This window comes from Myotis daubentonii, chromosome 5 (assembly GCF_963259705.1).
Source record: "Myotis daubentonii chromosome 5, mMyoDau2.1, whole genome shotgun sequence".
Lineage (NCBI taxonomy): Eukaryota > Metazoa > Chordata > Mammalia > Chiroptera > Vespertilionidae > Myotis > Myotis daubentonii.
The window spans coordinates 59085181-59102845 of NC_081844.1; the positions used below are offsets into that span (position 1 = coordinate 59085181).

Consider the following 17665-nt stretch of genomic DNA (forward strand, 5'->3'; position numbering starts at 1 on the left):
GACCTCAGGAAGTCAGGGAATCAACCATGTGGCTACTCTGGGGTGGTGGTGGTAAAAGGATTTCAGACAAAGGAAACAGCAAGTGCAGAGGTCCTGAGGCAGGAGCCTGCTTTATTTAGGAGATAAGGTCAGAGGGACACAGATTATATAGAGACTTGGAGATCAGGTAAAGGCATTGGATGATATTCTGAGAAACATGTAAACCACTGATGAGAATAATGGAATCTGATTTTTTAAAAAATGTGTTTTTAATGATTTCAGAAAGGGAGGGAGGGAGGGAGGGAGGGAGAGGGAAAAAGAAGGAGAGAGGGAGAGAGAGAGGGAGAGAGAGAGAGAGAGAGAGAGAGAGAGAGAGAGAGAAACATCAATGATGAGAATCACTGACCAGCTGCCTCCTGTATACCCCATACTGGGGATCGAGCCCAAGACCGCAACCCGGGCATATGCCCTGACTGGGAATCGAACCATAGCCTCCTAGTTCATAGGTTGATGCTCAACCACTGAGCCACGCCAGCTGGGTTGACATATTTTTGAAAGCTTATGGCTGCTGGCTGAGAACCATAAGGGGTCCAGTTGGAAGGTTACTGCCACAGTCCAAGTGAAGATGGCAGTGCTGCATATCAGGGCTGTAGCGGTAGAAATGGTGAAAAATGACAAGATTTGGAATGTGCATTGAAAGTGGAATCAACCAGGCCTACAAAGGAATTAGATGTGGAGTGTAACAGTAAGAGAAGAGTCAAGGCTGGCTGCAGGGATTTGGGCCCAAGCAATAGTAAGGATGGAGGAGTTGCCCTTGATGTTGAGATGGGCAGTTTGATGGAGGAGTTCGGGTAGTTCCTTGGCCACTGGAAGATCTGACTAACAAGTGGCTTTATATGAGAATATTAAAACTGGCTCAGATACTGTTTGCAACTCACGTTGAAGACAAGGAGCGATGTGTTCATTTTCGTTACCTCTCTTTTACTCCTGGACATTTTAAAACAATAATCCGAAAACATTGCTGTGTGCAAAATGCTCATCAGGACCCAGGAGCCCTCCCTGCTCTCTCAGCTGCGGACACGCGTCCTCCCCAGGCTCCCTGCCGCTGCCCCGTGCCCTCACGGCACCTTTTCCCCAGCTGGACTGGGGACAGGAATCTGGTTGTCTTCTCCACCCTGGCAGTTTTAAATGACTAGCAGTTCTTAAATTTTCTTCCTGGCCACACAGAAGGCTGTTGGATGCCCTGGGCATCGATGTTTCAATAACTATGATCTCTGAGGCTTTGTCCTGTGGAGCCGATTAGTGCGTTTAACTCAGACTGTGGGCTTGGAGCCCCGGACCCCTGAGAGGTCTCATAGGTTCAGGCAGAACTGGTGTGTAGCAGGGGGGGTGGGCGGGGGGAGGCGGGGAGGTATGTGCTAAAGCTTTCAAGCTACAAAGGGACAATTTAAAACTTGGCAGGTAAAACCAGCCTAAGTGAGGATATGTTTTATGCTTAAAATTATAAAATTGGTTCTGAACAGCCTGACATGCAGCATACTCAACCTTTATTAAACATTACAGAGGTCACTGCTTTTGTCCTCCTGGTGCCTCTTTCCCTCTCCTTTCTTCTGTGACCCACATTAAGCCAATTGTAGAACCCACCCCCTGGCTTCAGTGATAGGACCAGGGCGCAGAACATGACCTCTCACAGGCCAATCAGAGGGGAAGGACCTTCCTCCATTGGTAAGTCACTGAGAGTGAAAGTCCAGAACCTGTGTAGCCAGGTTGTCAGCCTCCTAGGAAAGGAAGCCAGAGAGGATGAGGTTAACCTCTGAGGGAAGAGTCTACTGGCAAAGGAGAGAGGGTGCTGTGACATCCTCCTGCGGCTAGTAACTCTTTGTGCCCCTCTCTGTTTGATACAGGGACTGAGGACATTAGCTATGGCTTCCTGCCATTACAACCACAGGAGCCCTACTACCCCTGCTATGCGCAGGGCATTGAGCAGGAGTGCAAAATGACTAACTCTTGGTCCTGCCTCTGGTCTTTGTAAGCTAATGGTTTCACAACTAGTAAGCATAATAAGATGATTGATAAAATCTGCCCTTAACAAATCAATAGATGGTGTCTTTTTAAAATGTGAAGAATTAGGAATATAACAATTTTTTCATTGCATTGATTTATCCAACAATTATCACCTAGATATTAGCTTTCTCAATGTCTGGACTATTTCCTGTTTGATGGTTTGCAAGGAGAAAGCCCACTTCTCAGGGAATTTCCAGTATCATCTGTTGAGACCTCCATCCTTTGAGGTCTGTTTCCATAGCCACCTGCATCACTGGGATTAACCGCTCCCTCTTTTGTGCACACACAACCCTTGCCCTGTTCCTTTGTGCGTCCTAGGCTTGGGCAAGCCTCGCACTCCTGTGGGTTATAAACTGTTGGGCCAGAGACTGCTGTACCTTCGAGTTTCCTTGTTCAGAGGACAGTTTCTTGAACATAGTAAATGCTCAGTAAATGTTTGTTGCATTAAATGAATTACTAGCATTGGTTTTGCTAATGACTTTTATGCATAGCTGCTTAAACTTTACAAACCAATAAATACTGTTTAAAACTGTGTGGAAATTTTGGTTGAGCCTGCTCTCTTCCAAACCTGCTGGTAGATTCCTGTGCACCGGCTGGTGGGAGTGGTTTATGGGTAGACATAGTGGTGGGGGTTTCAGCCTCCCATTTCTACTTGCTTTAACCTCAGCCAAAAGGCACGGAAACGAATAGAAGTTTCTTTCTTATATTTTTTCTTCTGTCTGATCTTTCTGAACGAGGATCTTAGATTAACATTAGTCCAAATAAATGCATCTGATTACAACTCTCACACCGAAAAGGAAGTGAGCTGAAAAAAAAATGCAGCAAGCTGTGGATCTCGAGTTACTGATTTTCTACTTTGGAACTGAATTATAAATAAATGTGTTAGGTAGCAGAATTTTGTTGTGTTTCCCCCAAAGGAGAAATTGTTGCTGCGTGGAAACAAAATTTATTCAGCATATTTTCATTCTGTAATTGCACCATTTCTATTCTTAATTCTTTGAGTTTCTGATTCAAAGTGAAAAAACACAAAAACAGACCGTTGTGTAAAGCTGACAGGAACGAGTGTGAACCTGGCTGCGAGACGCAGAGGTTGTTGCAAAATTAGCCACGGAAATCGCTTCCTATTCTGGAGGTGAAAAATAATGTATTTAGAAGGAAGTTATTTACATTGGCTGTTGAGAGGCTTCCCTGGGAGCCTCGGTTGGGAAAGCTGTGAGATCCAAGGTGGGTGGATGTGCGCAGGGAGCAGTCCCAGCGCTCTGTGATTGCGCGCCCCCAGGCCATGCTGGGGACAGGAGAGGGAGCTGTGTGCTGCCCAGGGGCTTCTCAGATTGTGAAGGAAGCTCAAGTCAAGCCTGGCTTATTCTAAAGTTTGTGGTGGCCAACAAATTAACCTCCTAGATTGCAGGAATGCTTTGTTTTGAGCTCCCAGAGGACAGAACCTTTTCTCTTTATGTATTGTCCAAGGTGCTGGAGGGCCCTGCAGACCCTGCCATAGGGGAGCTCCCCACAACCGGACCAATGCAGACTTCCGCCTGCATGATGGAACTGAAACGTGAAAACAGAGCACAGCCCAGCAGGGGGGAAAATGAATATTTGTGGGAGAAAATTCTTGTTGCTGCTGTTTCGTGAACTGCAAGCATATTTGTTTGAACCTTCTAAGATTTTTCTCTCACCTCTGCACGGCCCTGTGTCTCCTGCATTCATTTCTCTGAAAGCTTCCCCCACCTTTCGCTTGACCTCAGGTGATGCCAGAATAATTTCAGATCTGTTTCTCCGCAGGTTTCTGGCCTGGCTCTTTCTAGGCCATGCATTACAATTATTTGGTGGTTTATTACTCAAATAACCTCAATTTCAGTAGTGGCATCTTCGGAAAAGCGTTTAATAGAGCATTATGAGTTTTGAAATATTCTTTACCTATCCGAGTTTTCTTGTCCAGAAGAGAGTGGTATCTCTGTGTTCAAGATTGAAAAGAACTGAAGAATGGATGGTTGAGGTTCTATCCTGGTATTTTAGAGACAAACCGGTCTGTTTAAGACAGTGGTTCTCAACCTTCCTAATGCTGCAACCCTTTAATACAGTTCCTCATGTTGTGGTGACCCCCAACCATAAAATTATTTTCATTGCTACTTCATAACTGTAATTTTGCTACTGTAAACAATATGTAATTATATATGTGTTTTCCGATGGTCTTAGGTGACCCCTATGAAAGGGTCATTCGACCCCCAAAGGGGTCGCGACCCACAGTTTGAGAACCGCTGGTTTAAGAACTGCTTTGTTTGCTTGTTTGGGGCTTGTGTTTTGGCAAGGTTGGGGAAGTTGCTTTAAATGGAGATATCAGCCTTTTGTATCATTCAAGAATGTTCAGATCTCCTTATCACTGTTGGATAGGATTGGAGCAAGTTGACAACTTCTTTAGCTTTTGACACGCTTATCCGCTTTGGCACATTGAAGGGGGAATATTCTTGCACACTGAGGGTGTACACGGAGGTGGTCGGGATGAGCCTTTGCCTTTGGGGCTTTGCCAATAGATGTTGCTGAATTCTCTAGGCATTTGAATCAATATTTGACCAGCTGCAACCAGGGAAGAGGCAGAGAGGGGATGGAGAGATAAGGGTCTAGGAATAATGGGCATTTACCTTTTAACGGTTTATCTCAAGATAAAGAGTGAACGCTGTCCTTATCTAAGAGATTTCTCTTGATGATTTCTGTTTCAAGAGGGTGGAAGGATGGACAAGGGGAGCTGTGCAGACAGAGCGCACGAGAAGTTGCTATTCAGAGTGCGTCTGGTAGAGAGCGCTGAGCCCAGACTTGAGAGATTTGGGTTCTTAGTTTGGGCAGTAGCACTCGATAGCTGTGTATCTTTGATCCAACTGGGTAACTTTGGTAATATTTAATAGTCTCAGTAAAATCACAGGTCTGTACATATGACTGTCATTCTTTGTGGTTCTCAAAACTCTGCTCTTACATATACCTTGTTAGTTGACCCTTACAGCAAACTTCCAGACCAGTCTTGCCTATCCGGAGCTACTCTAGTTGGACAAAAATGTAATCTAACAGTATTTACTTTTGAATCTCTCTGTTTTCCTATGTTAGTTCATTTAGCGAATTTTGATAAAGATTGAAGAAGAGAGTCTTCAAGGAGATATTCAGCTAATTCTCACTGTAGTGATTTTTAAATCATAGTCCCATCGATTCTCCTGAAGGATGAGATGTTTGATCTGAAATCAAGAAAGGTGGTTTGCCAGAGGAACAGAAAATTGGCCCAGTTGTTGAAATGGAGGCGGGCTGCTTGGTGTTCGGTAAAAGGCCTCTCCACTGGGGAGCTGAGGTATTCGGGGTCCCGCTGGTTTCAGGTCGGATGGAAAAATGCTGAAATCCAGTGGGGAGAAGGAAATGTGGCAAATCACAAGGAACCAGGCTGTTTTTAAAAGAGAAAATTCAATCTTATCTGCTTTTCCCCAGCAAATTTCATTTGATATTTTACGTTTTCTTGATAACTTAATAAAGATTCTCAGGAAAGAGTTGTAAAACTTTAGTGAAAGAGAATTTGTCATTTGTGACATTGCTTCTCCAGATAGCATGGGAAGATCAATGTATTAGCTTGTAGTTCATGCATTCCCAGTTCTAGCTATTTCTATTCAGATAAGACAACATGTTATATAGCAAAACTTGGCCTAGTGGGGGGTTCTGGCTCAATCCCTTCACATTCATTGAACTGTGCTAGGAACCAGGGGTTGTGTTGGGCACAGGGTGGGATATGTAGATAATAAATCCCTGCCTTCAAGGAACGCCACTACTGACCTTTCCGAAGATAAACCAATAGCAGACAGATAATGAAGAGTGATATAAAAGCAAAATTAACAAAGCACAGGAATGTTGGCCCTGCATTCAAACCATGCACAGAATCAGCTGCTTCTCACCTCCTGTACCACCTTGCGCTGGTCTCCCTGCCCCCACCCTCGTGCCTGAATGTCCACATGGCAGCCAAAACAATCCTTTGAAAATGTAAGTCCCATCATTTGACTCCCTGCCCAACCCCTCCAGGGGTTCCTAATTTCACCAGATGCCCACGACCTTTTCAGTAGTCGACAGAGTTCCACTGGTCCGCACAGTCTCCTGCACAATTCTCTCTTCCTCTTTCTCTGACTTCTTCCCCCACGGCTCCGGATCTCACTCTCCCCACCCTGCCCACACGGTCGTGCTTGCTGTTCCATGGACATGCCAAGCATCTTCCCACAGGAGGGCCTTCCCACAGGGGCCCTCTGCCTGGGACCCTCCCGGAGATCTGCATGAACCACTCCTCACTTCTTCCCAGTCTTTGCTCCGAGGGCGCCACCTCAGTGAAGCCTCACCCTGACCCCCTATTTAAAATTGCAACGCACCTCTTGTCCATGACCCACCACCCTCCTTGGCCTGCTCTGTATCTTTTTCAAAGCACTTGTCACCCTCTGGCTTACTCTCTGAATTATTAATTTTGTTTAACAGCTGTCTTCTTCCACTGAAATGTAAGATCCAGGAAGGCAGGATCTTTGTTTTGTTTAATGTTGTTCAATCTAGAACAATCGAGAACAATGCCTGGCATACAGCAGGTAGTCCATAACTATTTGTTGAATACGTGAGTGAATGAATGAGAAGGAGAGATTGATTCTGACTGAGAGTTCTGGGGAGAACCATGAGGAAGAAGCCTTTGAGCTGAGTATTGAAGGATGAGCTGAATTGGACATCAGGTTTTCTGGGGGAAAGACATTCCAGATAGAAGGAATATTTTGAGCAAAAGTAGAAAAGTGACAGACCACCTGAGTGCTCTTAAAATGTCAAAGAGTCCCAACTGACTGGTGCTTGGGGCAGGGGCGGGTGGGGACACTGAGAGTGGGGGCAGTGGGTGGGTAAATTAACGGATGGAAAATAATTAAAGGGGACTCTTAGTGGAGTGAGGGGCCAGATCACTAATCTCTGCCTGGAATAAGGTGGCAACATGTCGGTGAGTGGAATCAAGGACTCTCAACCAAGTAGCCTGGGTAATGTGGCAGAGATGGTCGTTATAAGGAATCAGTAATGTGAATAGTGTTTGCCAGAGAGATTTGATTTTCATATAGCACTCAACTGCTTTCAAAACATGGTCACATGTTTATTTTGATTCAAGCTTCGTAAGAACTGGGTGAAGTTGTTGAAATACATACATGTTTAATAAACTTAAAAAAAAATGAATTGCATCTTATATCAACCCAGCTAAGTGCCTGGCCTGAGGTGGCGGAGTTAGGAAGTGGGGAAGCGGCTTCGCACTGTCTGTCTCGCAGCCAACGTTTCCCCACTCTGCCAGCTGCCTCTCCAACTCTGCTCGAGACTAAAGATATCATGCTGGTTTCCTCACAAGGGGACACGCTCCTTCCCTTCCCCCCCCCCCCCCCCGTGTCATTGAAAATAGCAGTTACTTCTGCACCAGATCCATTTCCCTCTTTCCTCCTTTCCCCTCTCCACGGATCTGGCATAATTTTTAGGGGGGTTAACGCGTGTCGTAAGTGGGTGTGTTTTTACCTCTGCCTGTTTAGCATTTTCCCTTCTTTCTTATGCCAAGACGGTCTGACTCAGCACCTGCCGTTCTAGTTCAGGTCGCTGCCGTCTTTCATGTGGTTCTGGGTGGAAGGGAAGAGGAAGTGTGTCGGCGGGGCTGTTTGAATGTCTTCAGACCTGCCTGTTGCTCACTTGGGGAGTAAACCCGATCTTCTTAATTCCCCCAGATGTTAGTAGGCAGGACGAGGCGGAGGGCGAACTCAGTGAAGGAGAGCCCTGGTATGGAAACTCCTCCGAGACTCCGTCCGAAGCATCCTATGGCGAAGTCCAGGAGAACTATAAGTTGTCCCTGGAGGACCGGATCCAGGAGCAGTCCACGTCCCCCGACACCTCCTTGGGAAGCGCCACTCCCAGCAGCCACACGTTGGAGCTGGTGGCGCTCGACGGGGACGTCCTGCGAGACTCACTGCAAGGCCAGGACCACCTCTCCCCCGGCCTGTCCTCTTTGTGTGAAGACGACTCCCCAGGCTCCACGAAACCTTTGAGCAGCAACTTGAGGCGGCTGCTGGAGGCCGGGTCCCTCAAACTCGACGCCACAGCCACGGCCAATGGCAGGGTGGAGTCCCCGGTGAACGTGGCCCCCAACCTCTCCTTTTCCCCACCGTCCCACCACGCCCAGCAGCTCAGTGTCCTTGCCAGGAAGTTGGCCGAGAAGCAGGAACAGAATGACCAATACACTCCAAGTAACCGTTTTATATGGAATCAAGGTAAGTGGTTGCCAAACTCAACCACCACCTGCGGCTTGTCCCCCGACTCGGCCATCCTCAAACTGAAAGCTGCAGCCAACGCCGTCCTGCAGGACAAGTCTCTCGCCAGGACTGAGGAGACCATGCGATTTGAGTCCTTTTCCTCCCCTTTCAGCTCCCAGTCTGCCAGTTCCACCCTGGCAGCCTTGTCCAAGAAAGTCAGCGAGAGAAGCTTGACTCCTGGCCAGGAGCACCCCCCTCCGGCCAGCTCCTTCCTCTCCCTGGCTTCCATGACCTCCTCGGCCGCCCTGCTCAAGGAGGTCGCAGCCAGGGCTGCGGGGAGTCTTCTGGCCGAGAAGTCGTCCCTGGTGCCCGAGGACCCCCTACCGCCACCGCCTTCAGAGAAGATGCAAGAAAAGGTGACCCCGCCTCCGCAGCCGCCACCGCCACCACCACCGCCACCGCCACAATCCTTGGAATTATTGTTACTCCCAGTTCCCAAGGGAAGAGTTTCTAAACCCTCCAACTCAGGTATGGAATCTTTTACTTCAATCACTGTGTTCGTCTTTTTGATTATAAATTGCTAAGTCTTATTTCATTTAAAAACATTTTTATTTTATTTTATTTTTGCCCTGTTCGGTTGGGTTTCGCATCTGATCTGTGGTGGGAATAAAAAAGCAGGCTCACAACAAAGTACTTGAACTAAGCAGGGTAGTGGTTTTCCTGCATGTGTGACACAAAGACTTCACAAATGGCTCCGTTTTTGAAAGGTAATGAATAATCTTAGAGAGATACAGTACTCTCCCCCCTTTCATAGAAGTGGGTTTTTTTTCATTACCCAGTTCAGGCTGGGTCCATACAAGATATATTTAATGGGGGAGATCAAAGCATCTTTGTCATGAATTGCGTGGCATCGCTGAACATGGGAGGGGGGGCTGCTTTTGAAACCTTGGACGAGGGAGAGCCCACCCTTCCCGCTGCCTCCACCACAAATGGGCTTTTGTACAATCAGTAACTCCTCTGCCCTAATTTATCACACTGTATACTTTCATGTTAGCATTCTTATTACCCTTTTTGTGGGATTTAAGCGCTTTTCACCGGTCCTGCCCTGGTATAATTTCTTGTCCTACACAAACTCTGAAGCATATTGTCACTCAGACATAATCAAAGCATTTCCTGCAAGCGCTGTATGTTATTTCAACCCAATCAGATTCTGAAGGAATGTGAATGTGGAAAATCTGAATCATGAGCGTTTCTCGTGGGGACAGCTTTTCCAAAGGAGAAGTTGCTATCATGTAGAGGGAGTTATTCATCTGAGGGAGACACTTAGTCACTTGCGTTCTCACAGTGGAAACGTCGTTTCTGGGACTGGTTTGTTGTTCAGTTGTGCGCATGGTAAGTATATGGTCCTGGAGATGGACGTATGGAGTTTCCGGTGTCTCCCGAGGATATCCTGCCCGACAAGAACAGGAAGCAGGCGGGCTGTGTGTGTCCTCGGCAGTGTAAACACTGCCGTTGTGTGTCTAGCTGGCTTTGATTATTTGCAGCCGCATTGATGAAGAGTGTTGAGAATGGCAAATAATTGACTGAACGATCGCCGCTAACATCAGTCTGACGCATTTATGACAGATTTCCCTTTAAATTGCTGAGTGAGCTATACGCACTAATTATAATTACTTTAAAACTTGTGTAAACAGCAGACTACAGCGAGGAAAATGGGTCTCTGGAACTTTTATGACTCTAAGCCATCCAAATGGCTCACGCGAGTTTCCAAAGTGTCAATAAAATCCTGAAGTGTTTATCGGTTCTGAGCATCATTTCTCCTCACTTCTCACCTGCCATCTGGTGAAATAAAGAGAGAAATGGCTACTATTTGGAAACAAGGAGAAGAGCAGAGGGAGCTGGGCAATCTTGCCATGGAATAAATCACTTCTGGTTTATGGAAAATTTTATTCAGGGTAGAAGCAGAAAGAGAGGCATGGCTCTACGTAATATGTAATTTTATAAGTATTCTCTGCATCTGGTGATCAAATACATATATTAATGGTGCTCACACTGTAAATTCTCCTGGACGTTAGTTACTTGGAAAAGCTTATATAAAATGAATAATAAACTTTATTTTACTGAAGCATTGGAAAAAGGTAACACAAACCTGTGCCTCATGAAAAACTAGTGGCTTTGTCACTTTATAGTGTCTTGGGGATAATCAGCAATAGTTGTGAGGTATGTTTTTTTTTTCATTCCAGCGACTGGGTGCATGTAAAGATAAGGAAGAGGCCATGAGCTCCCCGTGGGTTTAAATGCACTGAGTTCATGCCAGCATCTGAATGAGCTTCTCTCAGCAGGATTAAATATGGAGATCTATAAGAAATCTTTTTTTTCTTTTCTTCTTACTGAATTTATTCTACTGCTGAAACACTTAATATTTTAATCAATGAATGTTTCAAATGTTCACACAGAAGGGGGAGAGAAGGAACTGCTCGGACTGGGCCTCGGCTGCTGATTGTTGCCTGGGCCCGGGTTTTCATGCTTCTGTTCACAACCCAAGGCGTGGCGAAGCAGCTCCACTGAAGGAGTCATTGTATTAAAAAATCATTCGTTTTGTCAAACTCACGCGAGAGGAAAGATCACTCCAGAGGAAACCACTAGGGCTCTGGAGATGGTCATTCGAAAAATGCCCAGTGCATCCATACGGACACTTCCTAAATCTCTGTGCATGTTTCACTGGAAGCGAACGCCATCCCTTCCCAGCATCCTAACCGGATTATGGGCTGAGAAGGCATTGCTAAAACATCTAACTTTGTTGCTTATCTCTCTATCGTGGAGAGGTGATTCGGTTAGTGTTACTTGGATTGCTGTAGTTTTAATCGGAGGAGTGGAAGGGGAAGTGTGTCTTTGCTACCTGCCCCCTCCTCTCCCCTTTAGACACTATCCTGCTGGTTTCAGGGCAACCTGGGGGCTGGATTCAGATGTCCACTTGGCTTTACCTAAAAAGCATTTGTGGGGATGTGGTGAGATGTTTCTAAACATTTCATATTCTATTTTTCCCCCCTTTACCTTAGAAAGAAACCTTAGCTTAATGCAAAAGAGATAGGTGGGATTGATTTCTCACAGCAAGAAGAAAATTCTGATTCTGTTGCTTAATAACTTAAATAAACAAAACAAGCCCACAAAAATAAACTATACACCATCCTGACTTCAAGCAGGGCTCCCATTTTCAAGTGATTTCTCAAAATGTTGCAAAAGGGGCATATCAAGTTAATTCTAGAGTTACAAAGAGGTATGTGCTAGAAAAGCCAGTGTATTGGGTAATTTAGACTCAGGCATTTCTTTGCCCTTCTTCAGGTCAAGGGAAGTCCAAACCATGAAAAAAAATAAGTGTCTCTTAGGTCTGGCCTTATTCCTCTTCTTTGAATGGGATTCGGTGGTTGCCAGGTCATGGTGTATTTAATTCCTTAAAGAATCCACTCCTCCTCGGCCGTTCCACCTGCAAGACAGACGTGACACTTGAGGAGGAGGTTTCTTTCATGTGCCCTTGTGCCCCGGCACATGCTACACCGCCCCTCTGAAAGGGGACACGATAGAAGGAAGATTATGTCCGTTTGCTCTGGAGATAAATGTCACACATTGACTCCATTCTCTTTGAAGCTGCTGTTCTGTTGCAGCTCAGGAAAAAAAAATGGTTTTTATTTTAAGGACAAAGTTTTTGTGGAAGACCAACAAGGTTCTCAGGATGCCAGGCTCCTAGTTAAATAGCAAGGAGACTTTTAGAGACAGGGTCTCCAAAACATCTTAATTTTCTGCCTAAAATCTAAACATGCTTAGAAGCAAGCTGGTCTCATACATCTGAAGGCTCAGACTATTTCTTGGGTCAGTAGACAGGGGGTGTTTGGCTGCTGTTTTCTGTCATATTTACATGATGTTATTAACATTGTTGCAAAAGCAGGGAGACCCCTAAGAGTGAGGGAACCTCTTCTGATACTCCTCTCAGGTCCATGGTTTTCTGGCTATAATCTGGGAATGCTTGCATGCAGGAACTTGCTTAAAAAATTCACTTTTTATCAAGATTCAGATCTATTTGTCGATGATCTCAATTATATTTCCCCAGTGACTCAAGTGGAGACTGCCTCTAGATATCTGACTTCTGAGTTTTATCGAAATACTTACCAGTTATTAAAATATGCATTGATAATATCAATGTCAATAGCAGCAGATAAACACAGTGGTATCCATTGCTAACATAGTTTTCGCTTCCCTAAAATAGCATTTGAGAGACATGCCCATGAAATTCTATTAAAATATATTAAATCCATGTGTATATTGCTATTAGGAAGGGGGATGGGTCCTCATACACAGGTCCTCATACACAGGTGGGTTGGAGGCCCAGAGTGGAGATGGTGACGATGCCTGCATTATGCACACCTGGGATCACCTGGCGTCTTGTCCTCCTTTTATGAGGGTGGTAAGATTTGTATGCAAAAACTACCCACTTGCAAAGTACCTTGATTTTCTGCCAATTGTTACAGAGGATCTAACAAGATAAAGTTTAATTTCAAAACCTACAAAATAATTACATTTATTTTTTTAAAAAATACCTTCTTTAAATTAAAGCAAGTCAGTTACTATGACTTTTTTTTCTTTTTAGCCCAGTGAAGTTTTGGTGGTGTTGCTTTGTGCATTTATAGATAGACAAATAGACAACAGGGTAGAGCACCAAATGGAAGTAAAAAGATTGGCTCTAGTTCTCTCCCTTCCCACCCCCCACTATAGTCACTTCAGTTTCTCCATCTCTAAACCAAGCTGGTTGGGAATTATCGTCAGGACTCCTTCCTGCTGAAAAATTCCTTTGTTTTACTTTCTGTTTAGTTTTAATTCCATCAACTAAAAAAATAAAACAAAAACTATTAAACAAAAATTTTAATTAAAATATATTCCTTCTTAAAATTCACGATCAAACCCCCTACCAGATCATCTCTGTCTTGGGCAGATCTGGTCCATTGCAGATAGTTTAAACATATATTATTGTACTTTATAAATAACTAGTGGCCCAGTGCACAAATTCATGCACATTGAAAGGGAATTAATTAAAAGAAATATTTTAATATCACTATTTGCCCTTTCTCTCACAGCATCAAGGCCCTGCCAGCACCATGTGAGACTCACCCAAGTCCCGGAGTCCTGTCCCATGGGGCCGGGCCGCGTGGGACTCCTTTGAATCCCGCCTGTGGCCCGCACCACAGGACTCCCCCGATGCACCTCCTGGCCCAGTCCCTGCTGGCACCCGCGGGGACGCAACATCAAGTCCCCACCCCCCTCATGCGCCTTGCCGCACACGCAGCCCCGCCCACCCTCACACGCAGCCTCCTGGTGTTTGGTCATTACGGCGTGACAGCGTGACGACCATAGGCTGTTTATTATATAGGACGTCATCACACTGTGCATTTTTAATATAAGCTGCTCCGGGTCATTTTGGAAATAGGCTGAGGTGTAAGTACACAAAGATCCAGCCCCCTCTTTATACACCATCCATTCAGGAGGTGTATTGGCTCCTGGGTGAAAGGCATGCACTCTTGGGCTAACCCACTTGCATTGGGACTTACTGGCAGCTTCCCGTATCTTTTACTTTCATGTCCAGTGCTCATTTCTCTTTTCCGTATTCTTGACCAGCCCTTTCCACTTAATTTTATTACAGCCTGACACACAGTTTCTGAATTGTATGTTGTCCCAGCACTGTTTTGGGTGCTGGAGACACAAAGATGAGGACTTCCAGCCTTGCCCCAGCTAGCTTCCAGCTCCAGCCTCTTCTTCTCTCCTCCTGTCTTCTCCGTCTCTCTGGTTTCCTGCCAAGCTGAATTAGGCCCTCAGAATTCTGTCCGGGCTGAGCCAGACCCTACCTGAGCCGCACAATGGACCCTTGCTCTTTTATTTCCTCTGGGCTCCAGTGATAAACTACCATGTCGGGCCAGGCCCTGAGCTATGTATTTATTATGTGATGCCAGTTGTTTAAATTTACATCTGCTCTAATGGTGAGTTTTCTGCTTTGGAGGGCATGACCAGAGTTTATTGTCACTACTATTACTGTTACAGCTGCTCCCAATAGCTTCCATTTACTGCGTGACGGGCATTTCACACACATTTATTATCTCCTTTATTCCAATAATATTATTGCCTATAAAGAGAGCATGTTTTCTTCAAAATAACAAATTAGAGCTATCCATTCCACGGGGCCGATTAGCATCTGATGGGATTTAGTTTTGTTTGCTGTGATAATAATTAGCTAGTGATATATTGGGGCGGGGGGGGGGGCGGAATTGTTTATCAGACAGTTGTAAACGAGGTAAATTCCTGAACATTTCAATCCGATTGCCTCAGGAATGTGTGGCTTATTCTGAGGAAGTGGTCACATTTCCTTAGGCTGTACATTTGGATGAAACAGCTGTCAGCTCCTTGAAAACAGTTTGGCACACGAAGTAGAATACATGCTTACTTCCTCCCTTCTCCAAGAAGTTCCCATCATATGCACATGCAGGACAGCCTACGGAACCATGAAATCCTTTTTCTTGAATAAATAAAAATGCGGATCTTATCAGGGGAGATTATTGGCCAACTTTGAAGATGGGTCATTGTTTTCTAGTTACTTTTACCATTTGGATTGTTTTCTTCCTTTCTTGCCGTGACCAGCTAAACATTTCAAACAGTTGTAGTAGCCTAGCTGTTTGACCACGTGACTTGGGGTTAGTTTCTTTTCATTAAGACTGTTCTAATTTTTTTTTCTCATCAGTCCAAGGATACCCTAATTTGTACATGATTCATATGTGTTTTGGTATTCATTAAAACTTAGGAAGCATAGCTCCAAAATAAAATAGATTTACACGAAATATTAATATGCAGGATTTATGTCGTGTACTCTGAGCTGCATTTGAAAAATAGAGTAGGTGATGAGGATGGGGGTTGGGGGTGGTCACGTCAGGCAAGGCAAGGTGTCCGGGGTAAGCAGCTATGTTCCTTTTGTCACTTCATGCCTTTGTATTGCCTTCCTATGATGTGCCATGAAATCTCAGGCCGGTGGAGGACATCTCAGTTTTTCTCTCCTCTCTCAGAGTCCCCAGACAATTCTGTAAAGTTAGGCAGTTCAGGGTTTATGCAGTGGGAAGTACTTACTGAAGATGGGATCGGTGGCAGCCTGTTTGTGTGCCTCTTTCTGACTACTTTGATGTTCTCTTCTAACCCAAATACACATCATTATTGGTTCCTTCTCCCCCTGTTTATGACAATAATCTCACCCGAAGGCCTGATTCAGTCCTTCCTCTCCAATCTGTTGTTCAACACGTGGTTTTTGCCATCAAGATACCAGAGTGAAGGAAATGACAGTGAAGGACAGAAAATGAGAGGCCCAATTAAGTAAGGGTAGGACTTCGGGTCAGCAGAAGCAGTCAACAGAAACAGACAGCAGGAGAGCCCTGGTGGGTTAATAAAAAGGCGTGTTTATGGGCCTCAAGAAGCGTGCTTTTCCTGGAGTGGAAGGAAACCCTCATTCCTGCCCGTCCCACAGTCAGAAGAGGAAATACTCGTGATGGAACATGTCACAAGTAGAATTTCCAGGCGTGAAGGGTGTATTTTTAGATAGAGGAGTCTTTTTCAAGTTACGTGGTTAAGCTAAGCAAGATGGCCTATGATTAGTGTATTAGTGAAACAGCCTTTTGGAATGACCCAGCTTTATTCCAGAACCCTTCTGGTTCCATCTATTTTAAGTGGGTCTTTGCAGGTGGGGACTAAGTGAAAAATATAAAATTATTTTAAAGCTCACACTTGGGAATATTTCCCTTTAAAATGATAAAAATAACATGTGCATTAAACAAATTCAAATAGTATAGAGGAATATACAATGAAAGTGAAAGCTTCCCTCCCTGACCCCCTGTCTCTTAATCCACAGTCTTTCAAAGTTTAACTGTTTAATGGTGTCTTGGGTATGCTTCCGGACAATTTTCTTACAAATGAAAGGATGTCCTTTTTTTGTTTGTTTCATTTATCCAACCCATTCTTCCTACTCACCCTCTTTTTTTGCTCAAGTATTTTAAAGCAAATCATAGACATCATATCCATTTGCTTGTAAATATTTCCAACAGATAAGGACTTTAAAAAATAGCCATAGTGACTATAATCACATCTAACAAGATCAATAATGGCTACATGATATTATGGAACACCCAGGCTATAATCAGTATTGCCTCAATTTATCTCAAAAGTGTTGTTTTATCATTCTATAACCAGGATCCAAATAAGCTTCACACCTTGCATTTTTTATAAGTGTTAAGTGTCTTTTCATCCATAGCCCCTGCTCTTTTAAAATGTCACTTCCTTGTTGAAGAGACTGGGTCATTTGTCCTGCAGGCTTTCCCACACTGTGAGTTTGGCTGAGTCCGTCCCCTTTGTGTGTTTAACATGTGGTTGTTTTAATCACCTGTATTTCCAGTGAACTGCTAGTTAGATAGAGGCCTGATTAAATTTTTGTAAGAATATTTCATAGATGGCTTATCAGAAGGCGCACAATGTCTGTTTCCTTTTTAGTGATGTTAAGAGTAATCAGTGGTTGTATGTGTTGTCAGCTTGATCCATCCTCTATAAAGTTTCCTGTCAACCTTTCACCTCATGGTTTAAACAGCAATTGATTCCCATTTTCTAGAAAACAAAAATAGAAACACCCTAGACATAGTTTTATGTTTTGCTTTATCCACTAACTCTTTAATATCTTGGGCATATTTCTATATTAGCTTCTATAGACATATCTCATTTTTAAAATATAGCTTCACAGATCTTATGAGCGTATTACAATTTAGGTAACCTTTTGCAAATATTTCTCATCCTTCATGATTAAGAAAGGAAAGTTTGAGGCCTGAACTCTACCTGTTTTGATGGTCTATGTTTCCCAATTGCCAAGGCTGGTGTGGCACTGACCAATATCAATTGATAGACCAGACAGGTAGCAACTCAGTGTCCCAGCAGAGCCCTTCCCTGTGGAGATGTTGGAGGAGAGAGTGAGCTTAGCTTTCCTGGGAGGAACCAGTTGGTTTGTTTGTTTTTCTGAAAAATCGAAGCAGGTGTGACTGCCTGGTTGGTAGCTTTTCCCAAAGTGGGCAGTGGGGCCCCGTGGCAGTGCAGAGGAAAGCAGTGCATCTTGTTAGTGGCAGCCAGAGGGGCAGAAATAAGAGGGTAAAACCCCAACCTTAAGACCCCCTGATGGCTAAATTGGCAGCAGCATCTGCGCAGGCCATAACTAAATGAGTCAACAGTAGGGATCCTAACATCTGTCTCCACGGAGTCGGTGTGTGAGGTTGACGGTGGCCATTAGGTTTCCGCTGTGC

The 17665-nt window shown here is 44.6% G+C and overlaps 1 protein-coding gene across 8 annotated transcripts in view; it reads left to right on the forward strand.

Moving 5' to 3' along the window:
• The window catches only part of ZNF827 (zinc finger protein 827), a 168186-nt gene that overhangs the window by 23819 nt on the left and 126702 nt on the right, over positions 1-17665 (forward strand). For all 8 annotated transcript variants that reach the window (XR_009453029.1, XM_059697914.1, XM_059697915.1 and 5 more), the window contains exon 2: positions 7785-8834. Coding sequence is in view for 7 of the 8 variants with exons in the window: in XM_059697914.1 (XP_059553897.1) it covers positions 7785-8834 (1050 nt within the window). In the remaining variant the exon portion in view is untranslated. The remainder of the gene's footprint in view (positions 1-7784; positions 8835-17665) is intronic.